The 19,753-nt window shown below is 45.7% G+C and overlaps 1 protein-coding gene across 2 annotated transcripts in view; it reads right to left on the bottom strand.

The window, feature by feature from the left end:
* slc2a11l (solute carrier family 2 member 11, like) overlaps nt 1-19,463 on the bottom strand; it is a 64,944-nt gene extending 45,481 nt beyond the window's left edge. The window contains exons 1-4 of one of the 2 annotated variants that reach the window (XM_072242838.1): nt 19,256-19,463; nt 15,323-15,484; nt 13,770-13,930; nt 13,267-13,391 (exon numbers count right to left, since the gene is read on the bottom strand). In XM_072242838.1, coding sequence (XP_072098939.1) covers nt 13,267-13,391; nt 13,770-13,930; nt 15,323-15,484; nt 19,256-19,363 — 556 coding nt within the window. In that variant the 5' untranslated portion in view covers nt 19,364-19,463. The remainder of the gene's footprint in view (nt 1-13,266; nt 13,392-13,769; nt 13,931-15,322; nt 15,485-19,255) is intronic. The other variant, XM_072242839.1, reaches the window with a different exon arrangement.
* Nucleotides 19,464-19,753: the final 290 nt, after the last annotated feature.

Below are 19,753 nucleotides of genomic sequence, written 5' to 3' on the forward strand. Positions count from 1 at the left end.
TCCAAGTCTGCACTGGTGTCCATCCTGCGCATTTCCTACACCCATGCTGAAATTGTCAACTTCATCCACTTTGCCTCCAACTTCCACCCTGCCCTCAAATTTACCTGGTCCATTTCTGATACCTCCCTCCCCATTCTTGATCTCACTGTCTCTATTTCCAGACACAGCTTCTCCACTAATGTCTATTATAAACCCACAGACTCTCACAGCTACCTGGACTATACCTCTTCCCAACCTGTTACTTGTAAAAACGCCATCCCCATCTCGCAGTTCCTCTGTCTCCACTGCATCTGCTCTCAGGGTGAGGCTTTTCATTCTGGAATGAAGGTGATGTCCTCCTCTTTCAAAGAAAGCGGCTTCCCTTCCTCCACCATCAACGCTGCCCTCAACCGCATTTCTTCCATTCCACGTGTGTCTGCTCTTACCCCATCCTCCCACCACCCTACTAGGGTTAGGGTTCCTCTTGTCCTCACCACCACCCCACCAGCCTCCACATCCAGCACATAATTCTTCGAAACTTCTGCCATTTCCAATGGGAGCCCACCACCAAGCACATCTTCCCCACACTCCTCACTTTCTGCTTTCCGCAGGATCGCTCCCTAAGCAACTCCCTTGTCCATTGTCCTTCCCTATGGACTCGGACCCCAAGATCTCACTGATCCTCCACAGTGCCAAGAGTCTTACCATTAATGTTATATTCTGTCTTCATATTTGACCTACCAAAATGAACCACCTCACACTTATCTGGGTTGAACTCCATCTGCCACTTCTCAGTTCAGTTCTGCATCCTATCAATGTCCCGCTGTAACCTCTGACAACCGTCCAGACTATCCACAACACCTCTAACCTTTGTGTCATCAGCAAATTTACTAACCCACCCTTCTACTTCTTCATCCAGTGCATGCAACTGGAGGAGGTAGCAGAGGTACAAAATGAATAGTTTGCTTCAGTATTCACCAGTGGCAATCATAGGGATGAGTTACAGCAGACTGAAATGCTTAACTCTATAGATATTAAGAAAGAGGAGGTGCTGGAGCCTTTGAAAGGTACTGAGTTATACAAATTGCCAGGACTGGATGAGATATATATACCCCAGGCTATTGTGGGAAGCGAGGAATCACAAAGAGGAGGGGTCCCAGAACAGATCCCTGTAGAACACCAGTGGTCACCGACCTCCATGCAGACTACGAACCATCCACAACCACCCTTTGCCTTCTGTGGGCAAGCCAATTCTGGATCCATAAAGCAATGTCTCCTTGGATCAAATGCCTCATTACTTCCTGACGGAGCCTTGCATGGGTAATCTTATCAAATGCCTTACCAAAATCCATATACACTACATCCACTGCTCTACCTTCATCAATGTGTTTTGCTACATCCTCAAAGAATTCAATCACATTTGTAAGGCATGATCTGCCCTTGACAAAGCCATGCTGACTATCCCTAATCAGACTACGTCTCTCCAAATGCTCATAAATCCCGCCTCTCAGGATCTACTCCAACAACTTGCCCACCACTGAAGTAAGACTCATTGTCTAAAATTTCTTGGGTTATCTTGTTCCCAAGGGAACAACCTTCCAATCCTCTGACACTTCTCTTGTCCCTTTTGATCATCGCCAGAGGCTCAGCAATCTCCTCCATCACTTCCCACAGTAGCCTGGGGTATATCTCGCCAGTCCTGGCAATTTTGTATAACTTAATACCTTTCAAAGGCTCTAGCGCATCCTCTTTCTTAATGTCTATAGACTTAAGCATTTCAGTCCACTGTAACTCATCCCTATGGTTGCCACTGAATACTGAAGCAAACTATTCATCATATACCTCTGCTACCTCCTTCAGCTCCATGCACATGACCCCTTCTGGCTCTCCTAATTTCATTCTTAAGCTCTAGCCTTATAATCTTTTAGATCTCTATCATGACCTAGTTTATTGAACCTTTCATAAGCTTTTCTTTTCTTCTCGACTAGATTTACAACAGCCTTTGTACACCACGGTTCCTGTACCCTACCATCCTTTCCATGCCTTATTGAACTCCACGCAAATATCCTCTGAACATCTGCCACATTTCTTCCATGCATTTCTGAGAACATCTGTTCCCAATTTATGCTTCCATGCCTGATAGCTTCATATTTCCCCTTACTCCAATTAAACGCTTTCCTAACTTGTCTGTTCCTATCCCTCTCCAATGCTATGGTAAAGGAGATAGAATTGTGATCACTATCTCCAAAATGCTCTCCCACTGCGTGATCTGACACCTGACCAGATTCATTTCCCAATACCATATCAAGTACAGCCTCTCCTCTTGTAAGCTTATCTAAATATTGTGTCAAGAAACCTTCCTGAACACACCTAACAAACTCCACCCCATCTAAACCCATCACTCTAGGGAGATGCCAATCAATATTTGGGAAATTAAAATCTCCCACAACAACCCTGGTTATCACTCATCTTCAGAATCTGTCTCCCTATCTGCTCCTCAATGTCCCTGTTACTTTTGGGTCGCCTATAAAAAAAACACCCAGTAGAGTTATTGACTCCTTCCTGTTTCTAACTTCCACCTACAGAAACTCAGTAGAAATCTCTCCATGACTTCCTCCTTTTCTGCAACCGTGAAATTATCTCTGATCAACATTGCAATGCCCCCACCTCTTTTGCCTCCCTCCCTGTCCTTTCTGAAACATCTAAATCAGGAGTAGGCAACCTACTGCCTGCGGGCCAGATCCAGCCCGCGAAGGTATTTTGACCAGCCCGCGAGCAATTTTCCCTTATTCTGAGTGTTTCACGCGACCACACTGATGGACATGCATGGCATCTTGGTTCCCTTTTGTTCCAAACCAAAAACTAGTATATACGACTGACAGGAAGGCAGATTACCTTATTAATATGTATTAGATACTCTCCGTGCACATGCAGGTTTTCAGATGGGATCGTTCAAATTTGTAAACAGAAACAGCATCACTGTGTTTTAACAAGAAATCCACACTAAATATCCAGATATTTACATGTGCTACAATACTTGTTGAATAACTCGCGTTTCAAAATAAAATCAAAGGAAAAAATTCCAATGACAATGAATGCAAAACGCAGGAAGGTAGACGCTGAGTGCCGAAAAAGCAGTGAAAATGAAGGAAATACCCGTGCCAGCTACGAAGTCTCAAAATGTATTGCAGAAAAGATGAAGCCTTTTACAAATGGAGAATTTGTCAAAGAATGTTCACTGGCAGTGGTGGATATTGTTTGTCCTGAAAAGAAATCTTTATTTGCATCTAACAGCCTGCCAGCAAGAACGATCACACGGCGAGTTGAAGAAATGTCAGCAGATGTTAAAAGTTGTTTAAGGGATGCCTGCAACGAATTGTGCTTGTCAAGAGTACAGTCTTGAGAGACACTGCTCAACTTGCAGTGTTAGTGCAAGGAGTGACCTCAACTTTTCAAATTTTTGAACAGTTTATTCAATTAATTCCTACGAAGGACACGGTGACTGGAGCAGACATTTTTGAAGCTTTGCTGAAAATGATGTCGGAAATGAAACTTAATGTGTCAAAGGTAATTGGCATCACAACTGATGGGGCACCAGCAATGGTGGGACAGAAAAACTAAACTGAGTTCTTTGATTACTAATTGGCATCCTTCCTTAAGCACAAATGATTTTCTAGAATGTGTTATTCATTAATTTGAGGCAAAACATAACTATATGTATTTAAATGGATAATTCCCATATTTCAAGTTTTTATGGCATTTATCTGGCCCACCATCCGCTCATTAATACGCAACCTGGCCACAGAGCCAAAAAGGTTGCCGACCCCGATCAAAAGCCTGGCACTCTAAGTAACCATTCCTGCCCCTGAGCCATCCAAGTCTCTGTAATGGCCACAACATCATAGCTCCAAGTACTGATCCACGCTCTAAGTTCACCCGCCTTGCTTATGCTACTCCTTGCATTAAAATAGACACATCTCAAACCATCTGGCTGAGTACTTCTTTGCTCTATCATCTGCCTATCCTTCCTCATAAACAAGCCGTCACTACTTGTGTGCCAACTGACAAATCTTCTGCTTCTTCACTTCGGTTCCCACCCCTTGCAAATCTAGTTTAAACCCTCCCCAATAGCGTTAGCAAACCTCCCTCCTAGGATATTGGTTTCTCTCCAGTTCGGGTGCAACCCGTCCCACTTGTACAGGTCTCCTCTTCCCCAGAAAAGGTTCCAGTGATCCAAGATCTTGAAAGCCTGCCCCATACACCATCTCCTCAGTCACTCATTCATCTGTGCTATCTTCCTGTTCTGACCTTCCCTAGCTCGTGGCAGCAGGAGTAATCCGGAGATGACCATCTTGGAGGTTCTGCTCTTCAGCCTCCTTCCTAACTCGCTAAACTTACTGCCCCTCTCCTGCCTATGTTATTGGTACCAACATGTAGCACGACCTCTGGCTGTTCACCCTCCCTTTCAACAATATTCTGCAACCGCTCAGAGACATCTTGGACCCTAGTACCCGGGAGGCAACACACTATCTTGGTGTCTCTTTTGCTGCAGCAGAATCTTCTAGCTGTCCCCCAACTATTGGGTCCCCTATGACTATTGCTCCGCCTGACTTCACCTGACTTCTGAGGCTCAGAGCCAACCACAGCGCTATTGTTCTGCCTACTGCTGCTTTGCCCAGATAGGTCATCCCCCACAGCAGTATCCAAAGGGGTCACCTGTTGTTGAGGGGAATGGTCACAGGGGGACCCTGTACGGACTTCCTTCTCCCTTTACTTCTCTTGATGTTCACCAGCTGTTCCCGAATTCTGCACTTTGGGTGTAACCACCTGCTCAAAAGTCTTATCTATCAATTGCTCTGCCTCCCGGGTGATCCCAAGTTCAGCCAGCTCCAGCTCCTTAATGTGGTCTTTCATGAGCTGGAGTTGGCTGCACTTACTTGCAGGTGTAGTCATCAGGGAGACTATCAGGTTCCATGAATTCCCACATCCTACATGAGGAGTATTCCACTGCCATCCTGCCTGCACTGTACTATGGGCAACCAAGACCAAATCCTCTAACCTGTGTCTTTGGCCTCAGCCTCTTCTCATTAAGGCCTCTTGAGTCAAAGCCTGATGCTCCTACTCTCACCGCTGGCCTGCTCCCAACAATGGCCTCGCTTGCTCCTTCTGTACTTCTATTTAATTCACAGGGCTCTGCTCCCGATGCTGACTGGACCTCCGGAATGTCAGAAAACCCATGAGACTCTTCTTTTATACTAGCTTCGCTGACCTGCCAGTAAACTCTTCAAACTGCTCTACTCAGACCTCTGGAATATTGGTGAGACCCCAAGTGGATTGGGAGACTGCTTCACAGACACCTACGCTCTGTCCACCAGAGAAAGCAGGATCTCCCAATGGCCACCCATTTTAATTCCACTTCCCATTCTGATATGTCCATCCACGGCCTCCTCCACTGTCGTGATGAGGCCACACTTAGGTGGGAGGAACAACACCTTATATTCCATTTGGGTAGCCTCCAACCCGATGGCATGAACATCGACTTCTCAAACTTCTGGTAATGCCCCTCCCCCACCTCTCATTCACCATGTCCATCCCTTCTTCCTCTCTCACCTTATGTCCTTGCCCACTCATCACCTCCCTCTGATGCTTCATGCTTTCTTTCTTCCGTGGCCTTCTATCTCTTTCACCTATCACCTTCCCAGCTCTTTACTTCATCCCTCCCCCTTCAGGCTTCACCCATCACCTGGTGCTTCCCTCTCCCCTCCCCAACATTTTAAACCTACTCCTCAGATTTTTTTCTCCAGTCCTGTTGAGGGGTTTTGGCCCAAACCGTCAACTGTACTCTTTTCCATAGCCGCTGCCTGGCCTGCTGAATTCCTCCAGCACTTTGTGTATGTTGCTTGGATTTCCAGCATCTGCAGGTTTTCATCCATACTACTCCACAAACAGTAAATGCATCAATAACTTTCAGAAGAATGTTGTCTTCAGGAATACACCCAACATTAAAACCACCTTTATCATATCCAGCATTATAGCTGTTTGATATCACAACCTCATTTTTACACTCAACAACACACCCAGTGCAAACTCACTGGATACAACATCAGAAATAAAAAAAAACTCGATACCTAACTGACAGAAACACCATCAGCGACACATCCAAAATCATAGGCAGAAGGATTACATCAAATGTTTGCAGGCATCTGTAGCAAGCCTAGAGTTGCAGTAATCAGTAATAGATAGATCGTTAGTTATCCTGGACATTACCTCCCAGAATTGCTATCATTGAAAACACATCCAGCAATATATCCATCAATATCCTACACATCAGATCAACTCTGTAAAACTTAGAACATTATAGCCATAAGTAACCCAGTTGATATTCCAGGGATAAGTAACACACCGAACATCACAAACGGCCGTAACACAGTGATCAAGTCAAGTCGCTTTTTATTGTCATTTCGACCATAAACTGCAGGTACAGTACACAGTAAAACGAAACAACGTTCCTCCAAGACCCTGGTGCTACATGAAACAACACAAAACTACACTAGACTACAGACCTACACAGGAGTACATAAAGTGCACAAAACAGTGCAGGGCAGTACAATAAACAATAAACAAGACAATAGACACAGTAGAGGACAAATTACAGTATAATAATAAATGATGTAGATGTCAGTCCAGGCTCTGGGTATTGAGGAATCTGGTGACTTGGGAGAAGAAACTGTTACATAATCTGGTCGTGAGAGCCCGAATACTTCAGTGCATTTTGCCAGATGGCAGGAGGGAGAAGAGTTTGTATGAGGGGTGCGTGGAGTCCTTCATAATGCTGTTTGCTTTACGGGTGCAGCGTGTGGCGTAAATGTCTCTAATGGCGGGACGAGAGACCCCAATGATCTTCTCAGCTGACCTCACTATCCGCTGCAGGGTCTTGCGATCGGAGATCAATAACCTACCCAGTATTATATCCATTAGGTCCACGCCCGGCATTATAGCTAACCGGGACCGGCCGAACATTGTCACCTGGAATAACCAATACCGCATTGTAGCCTTCGGTAACCTATGCAGCGTTGGCTTCATAGTAACACACTCAACGTTACTGACATCAGAAATACGACGTACATCATTATAGCAATGTTTGATATTGCTATCATTGGTAACACAAGCCACATTACAGTCAATAAAACCCACACACCATTCAGCCCTCAGTAATATTTATGTAACCCAAGGATAATTAAACCCAAAGTTGTAATGTTAGAAAGTTCTACCTGTGGAGGGATGAAAACGAGGTTTACCAATTTTAAAAAAAGAGAATTTGAAAAAACCGCTATGCGAGGGAGGGAGGGGCGGGCAGGACATAGGACGAATAAGGAAAGAAACGCAGCAACGATTAGAAGCTGAAGACATGCACTGTTAAAAGTGGAATTAGAAGTGAGTATCTTTACCCTACTAACTTGAGACCCTCAGGGTGAAATCCCTAGAGGAAAGACAATAGCGATAAAAGATTTATTGAAGCTACGGCTACAACACGCAGCAGCTTTAACGAGACAATAGCAGCAGAGACCAGTGTCCAAAATCCCTACCGTGTAGTCGGGAATTAGTTCTGCAAAATCATACCAAGGCATTTGTAAATGATAAACTATTTCATCCAACGGAACCAAGACCCAAGATGGCGACCCGGCGTGGGAACGAAAAATGTGTAATGACGCAGAGGATTTAATACGGTTGGATAAGTTTATTTTCATTCGAAGAATCTGAATTTGATTTTCTGCAAGAAATCATTATTTTTGTAAAGACTTTGATAAGTTACTGAATGAGATTTACTTTATTTAAGAGTTGGAGAATTGTCGTGAAGGGAGTTAACTGTGCATATATAATTTTTGAACTTGAATTTCAACTTGTAGATAGACTGCCTGGAACTGAAACTGAAGTTAACTATAGTACTTGAGAATAGGAATTATAGCTGGTTTTCTAACTAACTAGGCATAAGTAAAAAGGGATGTTTAGTTTGTAAACTTTTAAATAGGGAATAACACTAGATCTAATTAGTTAGGGAAATTGGAGGTTATTCTAATGAATATCGCTGATTCTAACTAAAAGGAATCTGTTGTGGTTTGATATCTAAGATTTGAAACTTAAACAGAATGTTTGAATTTTGAATTGTTCTTGCTCATGTATTGTTTTTTTCTTATAAACAAAACTTATTTCCAGAAGTGTGTGGTTTCTATTCACTGCCTCCTTCCGATACCCAAAAACTCTGATGCCCTGTTAGCACCTGGTGTAACTTGATTTTCTCTAAAGAGTGCGACGACTGGTCACACACCACAAGACTGGTGCTACACAGGTGTTACGCTTACAAAATGCAACCATCAGTTGCACACTCAGCAATGCAGCAATTAGGGATACTTGTAGCAAAAATACACATCTCCATAAAGGCAACATTAATATGTCTCAAATAAAACTCGCGGCAATAAATTGAATGGTTGGGCCTAACACACGCGGCGGTTAGGGACAGAGTTGATTTAGTGCTTCGGCACCATGGACAGTTAAGTATGAATCAGCATTCACTGGACAACAAAGATTTTGCTTCATAAATACATTTGGGTGTATCTTATGGATTTTGAGCTGCTGATCATGAAAGTCATATTAAAATTTCCCTATCACGCACCATTTTTAAAAAAAAACCGCCGATATTATTTCCATTCATAATTCAAGTGCATTAAAAGGATGCCCACAATGTAAGCTGAAAGGTTTTCTATCTTGTCCAGGCATGCTTAGGCAGTATGGATGCTGGATGGCTGGACAGGTTTTAGAAAAGCTATATAACCATCAACTCGCATAGCATATTGTGTGTACTAATTATAAGAAAGTAATTGTATTTTCAGAAGTATTTGCGATAGCAAAATGTCTCACCAATGTTGCAACAGATGTGATACTTTCTTTTATATTTATGGCAAGAATGCCCTTAAATCTCAAAGACAGAGCATGACTCCGCTTATTAAGAAAGCTGATGAGCTCTACGTCGAGTGTAAAATTGGTGACCGAAACAAAGCCTGGGCTCCTCACATTTGTTGCGCAACATGCACTGTTGATCTTAGAGCTTGGCTTAGAGGTATTTGGAAGTCAAATCCGTTTCCTGTCCCGATGATATGGCGAGAGCAGAAGGATCATGTGACAGACTGCTCCTCCTATCTGACCAGTGTGTCTCGTTTCTCTGCAAAAGCAAGAAATACATTGAATACCCCAATCTCCCTTCAGTCATGCTGTTTGACGACCGTCTTCCAGTACTGAAGCCAACAGGGACATGGAGTCTAGAGGAGGCAGAGGAAGATGATATGATGTACGAGCCAGGAATGGAAAACGACAGTAATACAGATACAGACTTTGAACCCTTTATGTCGAACAAGCCTCATCTTATAAGTCAATTTGAATTAAATGACCTGGTTAGAGACTTGGGTTCGTCAAAGGCAAAAGCAGAATTACCAGGTTCAAGATGGCAAGGATGGAATCTGCTGTCACCAGGCACAAAGTTTTCTATGAAGGATTTCAATATTTGGGACAGATTTTGCCCAGAATAACTGATGCCAAGATTAAGGAAGTTACTTTTTGTTGGTCCACAGATCATCAATGACTGGCAATTTGAAGAACTTCTAGTGGGAATGGAGAAAATCACATGGAAGTCCTTCAAGGATGTTGTTGAATTTTTTCTTGGCACCTACAGAGCACCAAGCTACATGCAACTGGTTGACAACATGCTTCAAACATACAAAACCATGAAGTGACTCAGTACAAAACCAATACTGCATGTGACTAAAGATTCATTTTGTGCGTTCCCATTTATATTTCTTCCTGCAAATCTTGGCACGGCACTGTCAGTGACGAGTGTGGTGAAAGCTTTCACCAGGACATTGCAGTCATGAAGAAACAGTATCAGGCCAACGGGAATCCATCGATGCTGGCTGATTATTGTTGTGGACACTTAAGTGAGAAGCCTCAGGCACTGAGTACAAATGAAAATAATCAACAAAACATTTTAGCTTAGTTGAACTACTGCAAAGCATCAGCACCATTATGCAATTAAACACATTTAATTCAATAAAAGTTAATTTTTTGTTTCTCCAAATTCCGACGTGGTACAAATAGTCTGAAACTATATTTGTGTTCAGCTTCAAGTGACCTATCATAACCAACAAAAAAAATCTGAAGAAGCAACACTTTAAAAAAAATCTGTCCAGTGTGATGGATGGTCCAGGATCCTGGGGTCCTTATCAATAGGACACTCAAAGATGCTGCACAGGTTGACAGTGTTGTTAAGGTGTATGGTGGGTTGGCATTGATGGGATTGAGTTCAAGAGCCATGAGGTAATGTTAGAGCTAAGTAAGGCCCTGGTCAGAACCCATCTGGAGTACTGTGTTCAGTTCTGGTCACCTCACTACAGGAAGGATGTGGATACTATAGAGAGAGTGCAGAGGAGATTTACAAGGAGATTGCCTGGATTGGAGGGTGTACCTTATGAGAATAGGTTGAGTGAACTTGGATCGATGGACGATGAGGGGTGACATGATAGAGGTGTATAAAATGATGATGGGCATTGATTATGTGGATAGCCAGAGGCTTTTTCCCAGGGCTGAAATGGCTAGCTTGAGGGGGCATAGTTTTAAGGTGCTTGGAAATAGGTACTGAGGGGATATCAGGGGTAAGTTTTTCACAAAACTTACAGGGGTGAGTGCATGGAATACACTGCCGGCAGCAGAAGTGAAGCAGATTCAATAGGGTCTCTTAAGAGCCTCTGAGATATGTAGATGGAGTTTAGAAAAACAGAGGGCTATGCGCTAGGGAAACTCTAGGCAGTTGCTAGAGTAGGTTACATGGTCAGCACAATATTGTGGGCCAAAGGGCCTATAATGTGCTGTAGATTTCTATGTTCTATATTCTAAGTTTCCCAAAAGCTCATCTCCTCATTGGTCAGACATCATAATCTGAGTTCGGAGACTAGCCCCATTATATGACGAGAGAGGGGTTTGCCCAGTGGATTGGAGGAGGATACTGGTGGGATGACAGCAGAGCAGAGATGGCTGAAGTTTCTGGGAATAGTTCACAAGGCGCAGGACAAATATGTCCCACAAAGGAAGAAGTTCTCAAATGGCAGGGATAAGCAACTGTGGCTAACAAGGGAAGTTAAGGACTGCATAGAAGCCAAGGAAGGGGTATATAAGGTAGCAAAGTGAGTGGGAAGTTGGGTGATTGGGGAGCATTTAAAATCCAACAAAGGGCAACTAAGAAAAGGCATAAGAAGGGAAAAGATGAAATATGAGGGCAGACTAGCCAATAATATAAAGCAGGATACCAACATTTTTTTCAGTTATATAAAGAGTAAAAGGGAGCTGAGAGTTGATACTGGACAACTGGAAAATGATGCTGGTGAGGTAATAATGGGGGGCAAAGAAATGGCAGATGAACTTAATGGGTACTTTGCATCTGTCTTCACTGTGGAAGACACTAATAAAGACACTGTGGAGGCAGGTGTGAGTGCCATTTCTGTTACAGAGGAAAAAGTGCTAGGCAAACTTAAGGTGGATAAGTCACTTGGACCAGATGGACGACATCCCAGAGCCCTGAGGGAGGGTGCTGAAGAGATAATGAATGCATTGGTCATGATCTTTCAAGAATCACTTGATTCTAGTATGGTCCCAGAAGACTGGAAGATTGCAAACGTCACTCCACTCTTTAAGAATGGAGGAAGGCAAAAGACAGAAAATTATAGGCAAGTCAGCCTAACCTTAGCGGTTGGGAAAGTGTTGGAGTCTATTACTAAGGACTTGGAGATTAATGATAAAATAAATCAAAGTCAACATGGTTTCTGTAAAGGGAAATCTTGCCCAGCAAATCTGTTACAGTTCTTCAAGGAAGTAACAAGCAGGGTGGACAAAGGAGAGGCAGTGGATGTCATTTACTTGGATTTTCAGAAGGCATTTGATAAAATCATATGGCATTACAGAAAGATACTGGTGTGAATAGCGGAATGGCTGACAGGCAGGATGCAGTGAGTGGGAATAAAAGGGGCCTTTTCTGGTTGGCTGCCAGTGACTAGTGGTGTTCCTCAGGGGTCAGTATTGGGACCGCTGCTTTTCACAGTGTTTGTCAATGATTTAGACAATGGAATTGATGGCTTTGTGCAAAGTTTGCAGATGATACGAAGATAGGAGGAGGGGTAGGTAGTGCAAAGGAAGCAATGTGATTGCAGCAGGCCTTAGGCAAATTGGAAGAATGGGCAAAAAAGGGGCGGATGGAATACAGTCATAGGAAAAGTATAATAATGCATTTCGGTAAAAGGAAAATTCAAACATCAGAGGTGCCGAGGGACTTAGGAGTTCTTGGGCAAGACTCCCAGAAGGTTAGTTTACAGGTTGAGTCTGTGGTAAAGAAGGTAAGTGCAGTGCTTGCATTTATTTTAAGGGGAATAGAACATAAAAGCAAGGAGATAATGCTGAGCTTTTATAAGACACTAGTCAGGCCACACTTGGAGTATTGTCAACAGTTTTGAGCCCTATATCTCAGAAAGGATGTGTTGTCATTGGAGAGCCCAGAGGAGATTCACGAGGATGATTCTGGGAATGAAAGGGAAGGCTTGGGCCTGTACTCACTGGAATGTAGAAGAATGGCAGCCGGGGGGAGGTGTGGTGTGGATTTCATTGAAACCTATTGAGTGTTGAAAGGACTAGATAGGATGGATGTGGAGAGGATGTTTCCTATGGTGGGGATATTCAGAACTAGAGGGTGTAGCCTCAAAATTGAGGACTGCCCCTTTACAGCAGAGGTAAGAAGGGAATTTTTTAGCCAGAGAGTAGTGAATCTGTGGAATGCTCTGCCACAGACTGCGGTGGAGGCCATGTCCGTGTGTATATCTAAGGCAGAAATTGGTCGTTTCCTGATTGGCCAGGGCATCAAAGGATATGGCAAGAAGACAGGTGTATGGGGTTGAGTGGGATCCAGGATCAGCCGTGATGGAATGGTGGAGCAGACTCGATGGGCTGAATAGCCTAATTCTGCTCCTATGTCTTATGGTCTTATAATTTACTCCAAACAAGACTCTTAGCTGTCGAGCGTCATTGCATTCAGCTCCTAGTACAGTAATTACCCGGGTTGAATGGACCACCGTAATTCAAAGTGATCGCCTAGTCCCCCATTGTTAGACCCAGCAGCACGTAAGGTGCTAATTGAAGTCATGGCTAATAAATCCTGAAACACAACCAATGCAGAAGGACGCAAGTTGGTGTAAGTACCTGCATTAATGCCGTACAGAAGTCGGCCCACCAGAATCATCTCAAACGACTGCACCCTTTTGCTGAACATCATGATTATCGCAGCTGTAATGGCCACAATGTTGTTGAACAGTAAAGCATTCTTCCTGGAACATAGACACAATGGCTTCATTAAATGGGGTAAAGTCACGTATTCCTCTGCCCTTTACTTACATGGATGGCGTGTCTGCTGGTAACCACTGGGGGGAAAGCAGTTAGCTTAAAGATCACTCATGTCATAGCCGCATCTCGAAAGGTAAAATACCCAATCCGTCCAGATGTGCTGGCCATTGGGTTCCTTGCCTTCCTCTCTAGACAACCCCCCCCCCCCACCCCACACACACACACACACACACACAGAGTCTCTCTCACTCATACACACACTGAGCAAGTTCCCGTGCCAGCCTGCATCCCTGCGGGTGCCGCTCGGATGGCATTAGACAGAAAGACAGCGAAAGGACCGGTACTCGCCAGCCAGTCCTTACCTCCCGTATTTCACCGAGAGGTGACCGGCGCTTAAGGCTCCAAGCAGTCCTCCAATTGGATACACCGAAACAATGACGCACCAGAGCAGTTTCACTGTCGTCCCGTCCACGGAATTCCCAAAGCGTTGGACCCACGTCTCAGCAATGAATTCCTTAATGAACTGCATTACAATTGTGTTTAAATAAAACACGTTAGCAATCCGAATTCTGGGTGTAAAATAGCAGAAAGACAGATGGGCATTTCTAAAGCGCCTTTCACAACTCTCCCAATCCCTTCTGGTGTTTAGCGGCTGGGGACCTGGGATTGATTAATTGATGTATGTCTCCATCTATCTATGTGTTTATTTGTGGGGTTGCGAGGCTTCCCAGTAAAATTAGCATTTATTTCTAAGCAGGAAGTCCCCGTCGTGAGAGGTGCTGTGGGCTATGTATTCAAGATGTTCACAGCTGGCACAGATTGAGCAGGGGAAAAACTGCTGGAGAAACTCAGCAGCAGGGCGATATCTGTGGAGACAGAGGGATAGTCGACGTTTCAGTTCGAAAGTATGTAGGTATAAGAGTGGAGACAGAGTCATAGAGCACCACAGCACAGAAACAGATTCTTTGTCCCACCTAGTCCGTGTGGAACTGTTGTTCTGCCTAGTTCCATCGACCCGCTGAACCATTGCCCCCCATACCTCTCCCAAACATGTAATTATCTAAACTTCTCTAAAGTCTTGAAACCGAACCCACATTCACCACTTCCGCTGACACACTCTCACTACCCTCTGAGTGAAGGTTTCCCCTCGGATCGCCCTTAAATATTTACCTTTCACCCTTAACCCGTGACTTCCAGTTCTAGTCTCACCCATCCTCAGCGGGAAAAGCTTGCTTATAATTGTGTGTACCTCTCGCAATCTCCCCTCGTTCTCCTACGCTGCAGGGAATAAAATCCTACCGTATTCAGCTTTTCCCTTTCACTCAAGTCTTCAAGTCCCGGCTACTTCCTTGTAAATTTTCTTTGCACTGTTTCAATCTAGGTCTCTGCATTCCCAGACTCCTCGGTGTCCAAGCTTGATTTGTTCTCCTACCTCACACTCCTCTCCATTAAATTCCATCTGCACAACATTAGCGACCCTTCCTTCCTCGGGCAACTTAATCGTGGCCAAGGGCATTTTAAATACCTCTTCTTGGACCCCTGCAATTTCTGCACTATGGCGAGCAAGATAAGGTGATCAGTATAAAGAAATGAAATATTGTGTGTGTGTGTGTTCGTTCGTGTTCAGGCTCCTGTACCCCCTTTCTGATCCCAGATCAATGTAAATATTGTTATAATCTAACCACTATTGCGGTGCACTCGCGGCTGTACTGTACAAACGTAAAACTCGTTGCAGAACAAGCACTTGGTTGATGGACCGAATGCACTCATATCTTCCACCTGTATGATTCTATCTCAACTAAATCTTCAGCGTGAGGGGAATTTCACCTAGCCTGGTTTTCTCCTAGACCCCGCGTCTAGGACTAGCCTTTTCAAACCCCTAACTTGGTAAAATGCTTCCTATTTTTGTCCTTACCGTTGAAGGCGCGTTGATGGAAGACATGTTGAATCCGTACTGGAAGCCGCCTCCAATGCCGGTGACCAGGATCAGCGGGAGGAGCATCCGACCTCGAAGCTGCGAGGTGAACAGAGGGGTGAGACCCGGGACGTAGGCTAAACTCTTCACACTCGTCAGGTCCTGCCAAACAGCAGAAAGAGCAGCCAGGGCATCTTAGCACAGGCAACTGGGAAGTTATTTACTTCGGACTTAGAAAAGATGGAATGTTTCTAAACGGCGAGTAACAGGGATGGCTGGAGGCTCGGAGAGGTTTAAGGGCTGATGTCAGAGATCAGCTAACTCCGATGAACGGGTACAAACGGTTTCCTATGTTCTAAACAAACTTCAACCCATTAGAACCCTGGCCTTAGAGCGACGCAGCGGATGAAATGTATTGTTATTCAGAGAAATGCCTTCCGTTCTAGCCATCACTGACTCATGGGAGAGTCCACATTCCCGGGAAAGGTACCAGGCGTACGAGTCTACGGTGTAATCAGTATTACTTTAGAATTATCGATCATTAACAGTAACAATGAAGCTAGGATTATATTCTTCTGAATGTGAATTGTCTGGCGATCGAAGTAAACGGCGCTCTGATTTGAGGATTTCTGAGGATAAAACTGAATCTGACTACTGGAAAACGAGTGTCCATTTCCCCCAACAACGGGCTGGAGAAACGAGTGTCCATTTCACCCAACAACGGGCTGGAGAAACAAGTGTCCATTTCCCCCAACAACGGGCTGGAGAAACAAGTGTCCATTTCCCCCAGCAACGGGCTGGAGAAACGGGTGTCCATTTCCCCCAACAACGGGCTGGAGAAACGGGTGTCCATTTCCCCCGACAACGGGCTGGAGAAACGGATGTCCATTTCCCCCGACAACGGGCTGGAGAAACGGGTGTCCATTTCACCCGACAACAGGCTGGAGAAACGAGTGTCCATTTCCCCCGACGACGGGCTGGAGAAACGGGTGTCCATTTCACCCGACAACGGGCTGGAGAAACGGGTGTCCATTTCCCCCGACAACGGGCTGGAGAAACGAGTGTCCATTTCCCCCGACAACGGGCTGGAGAAACGGGTGTCCATTTCCCCCGACAACGGGCTGGAGAAACGGGTGTCCATTTCCCCCGACAACGGGCTGGAGAAACGGGTGTCCATTTCCCCCGACAACGGGCTGGAGAAACGGGTGTCCATTTCCCCCGACAACGGGCTGGAGAAACGGGTGTCCATTTCCCCCGACAACGGGCTGGAGAAACGGGTGTCCATTTCCCCCAACAACGGGCTGGAGAAACGGGTGTCCATTTCCCCCAACAACGGGCTGGAGAAACGGGTGTCCATTTCCCCCTACAACGGGCTGGAGAAACGGATGTCCATTTCCCCCAACAACGGGCTGGAGAAACGGGTGTCCATTTCACTCAACAACGGGCTGGAGAAACGGGTGTCCATTTCCCCCAACAACGGGATGGAGAAACGAGTGTCCATTTCAAACGGGATGGAGAAACGGGTGTCCATTTCCCCCAACAACGGGCTGGAGAAACGGGTGTCCATTTCACCCAACAATGGGCTGGAGAAACGGGTGTCCATTTCCCGTAACAACGGGCTGGAGAAACGGGTGTCCATTTCACCCAACAACGGGCTGGAGAAACGAGTGTCCATTTCACCCAATAACGGGCTGGAGAAACGGGTGTCCATTTCAAACGGGATGGAGAAACGAGTGTCCATTTCCCGTAACAACGGGCTGGAGAAACGGGTGTCCATTTCACGCAACAACGGGCTAGAGAAACGGGTGTCCGTTTCACCCAACGGGCTGGAGAAACGAGTGTCCATTTCCCGTAACAACGGGCTGGAGAAACGGGTGTCCGTTTCCAGGGTAGATGCTGAAATGCAGCGTAATGCACTTAGGGAGGTTAAATTCTGGTAGGGCGAGGCAGAGCATACAGAGTAAATGACAGAGACCTGAGAAGAGATGATTGCGGAGAGATGTGGTAGCAACAGAGAGGATGCCGGAGAGAATTGCAGGGATGCCTGTTGAATGGCGTACTGTGATTAGAGGGGAGATTGAATATGTTCTCTCTGGAATGTAAAGAGCTGAGGGCGACTTTTTAGAGGTTTATCAAGGCACGGATAGGCAAGATGGCCATAGTCTTTTTTCCAGGGTTCGGAACTCTAGGGCGAGGGTACAGGCTTAAGGTGAGAGGGAATAAACTTAGAGGAGACCTGAGGGGTAACTTTTTTTTAAACAGAGGGTGGTATCTGGAATAAGCTGCCAGAGGAAGTGAGGAGGCGGATATAATTACAGTGGTTAAAAAGCGTTTGGACAGTTTCTTGGAGAGTACAGGGACTTGGAGTAGACCACTGCCGCACGGACGAAATGCGCCGACAAGGCCCGTTTTCTGCGATATGCGACTGACTTTCTCTACTGATAATACGTATTTCGTATTATGTAATAGGTAATTAAACTAGGGTTAGGGTTAGACCAGTGAGTCTTACTTCAGTGGTGGGCAAGCTGTTGAAGTTGGGGGCTCAGGGCTGTGTAGTAAGTCCCCTCCTTTAACTCTGTATGATGTTCGTCCGTCGTTGACGTCGATGAGGACCTCGACACCATTATGATGGTGTTGAGACTAGCGCATGATTTGGATTTAAGTGAGGGAGAGTTGCGCAGCGTCAGCCTCACTCTCTCTTCCCAATTCCCATCTGGATCCAGTGGCAAGACAGAGTCTAGACGGCTGGAGATGGGACTAGGCGCAGTGGATGACCAGGGCGTCTTCTGTGTCTTGTCCTGCTCTACACGTTCCACGACGCTTGCAGAGACCGCCGCCTTGACCGTTGGACCTTCCATTGGTCTCGTCCGTTCAATCTGCCGGAGTCTGTCTTCACATGCTGGGATAGACAACTCCCTATCTCACCGAGGGTTTGAGACCCGTCTGCTACCCTCACCTGGTTTAGCCGGCTTGTGGAAGCCGTTGCCCGGGGTGTGGCCGCTGTCGCATGCAAACAGCTACGGGGAGCCACAGGTGAGAGCTGAGTGCCAGGTGGGAACCGAAGGTGGACTAACTGCCTTTAAAAGGACGCGACACATTCCTCCAGCAGAGGTGCTACCCCTCCCTGACACCCCATACACACATGGGAACGAGTGCCAGATGCATTTTTTTTCCTCAGATGGCAATCACTTGCCTCATCAAAGAGTCCCAGGGTAGATGAGACAGTTAGAAACTAATGAAATTCACTCTGAACTCTCCCAACAAATACTCTCAGGTAGAGACAAACCAGATCCATTCCAATTTAAACTCCTCCTCGCATGTCTTCAGGAAACACAAATAGGAAGAGTTAGTTTCCTCTGGAGATACAGGAAGACCGCAGATGGTGCAATCCGGAGCAACAAACAATCTGTCGGAGAAACTCAGGGGGCGGAGCAGTGTCTGTGGAGGGAAAGGAATTGTCGACGTTTCGGGTCGAGACTCTTCATAAGAGTTTCCTTTCGAATGGCCATCCGAAACTTGCGGGGAAGTAACACTGCATTGCTCCGGTATTGCCTGAAGCTCCCTCTATCCTCTCTTATTAAACTCTGTCAGGGCAGGTACAGGTACAACGCAGGTTAGAGTTAACAGACACAGGAGAAAAAGCCCCAAACCCTTCAAACATTCTCCGAGTCACTAATGAGCTACATTACTTAGGAAAGAAGTCACATTTGTGTCCAGCACTCGCCCCAAGATCAGAACGAATCCCTTTCCGTGCCAGAATAACGTCTGTTTCCTCGGTAGTTTTTCTGGGGAGTGGGCGGTGGGGGGATTCCACTTTCATGCTAGCCACACACTATCCATCAGTCTATCCACATACTATCCATCAGTCTAGCCAACAGACTGAAGGGTTGGAGAAGCGGTAACAACAAGAACGAATCCACGGAGAGTACATACCAGTTTCTTTAGCATGGCGCCCTTCGGATGCCCCCAGTGAGTCTCCTTAATTCCGCCGGATTTGTCTGACCAGCAGGGAGCTGGGCTTTTAAGGACCAAAAGTAACATGAAGTAATCAACCACTGTTGTTTTTTAACCCGAGCCTAATTCATTAACAACCCTTTGCCCGCAGTAAAATCCCAGAGATGTACTTTCACGGCCTGTTAACTTCGATTACGTTTCCAGCTGATTCTCTGCGTCATGACAATGGGGTGAAATCAAACGTTGCACCCGAGTTGTTTGCCAACAAAGTTTCCTCGCAGTAAACTTGCCCTAAGACCCGTCGTCCTGAAGGAGGTCTTCGCGCCAGGCTTCGCTTGAAGTGCAGCCAATGTCCTCCCTCCCTGATTACCGCAGGCTTCCTTTTCTGTAACTATTCGTAACCCCGAAATGCGGCAGCGAACCGGTTCCAACACGGCAGAAGATGCCTCGCAGCAGCCGGCAGATGCTGCCGGTCTC

This window comes from Mobula birostris, chromosome 25 (assembly GCF_030028105.1).
Source record: "Mobula birostris isolate sMobBir1 chromosome 25, sMobBir1.hap1, whole genome shotgun sequence".
Taxonomy (NCBI): Eukaryota; Metazoa; Chordata; class Chondrichthyes; order Myliobatiformes; family Myliobatidae; genus Mobula; species Mobula birostris.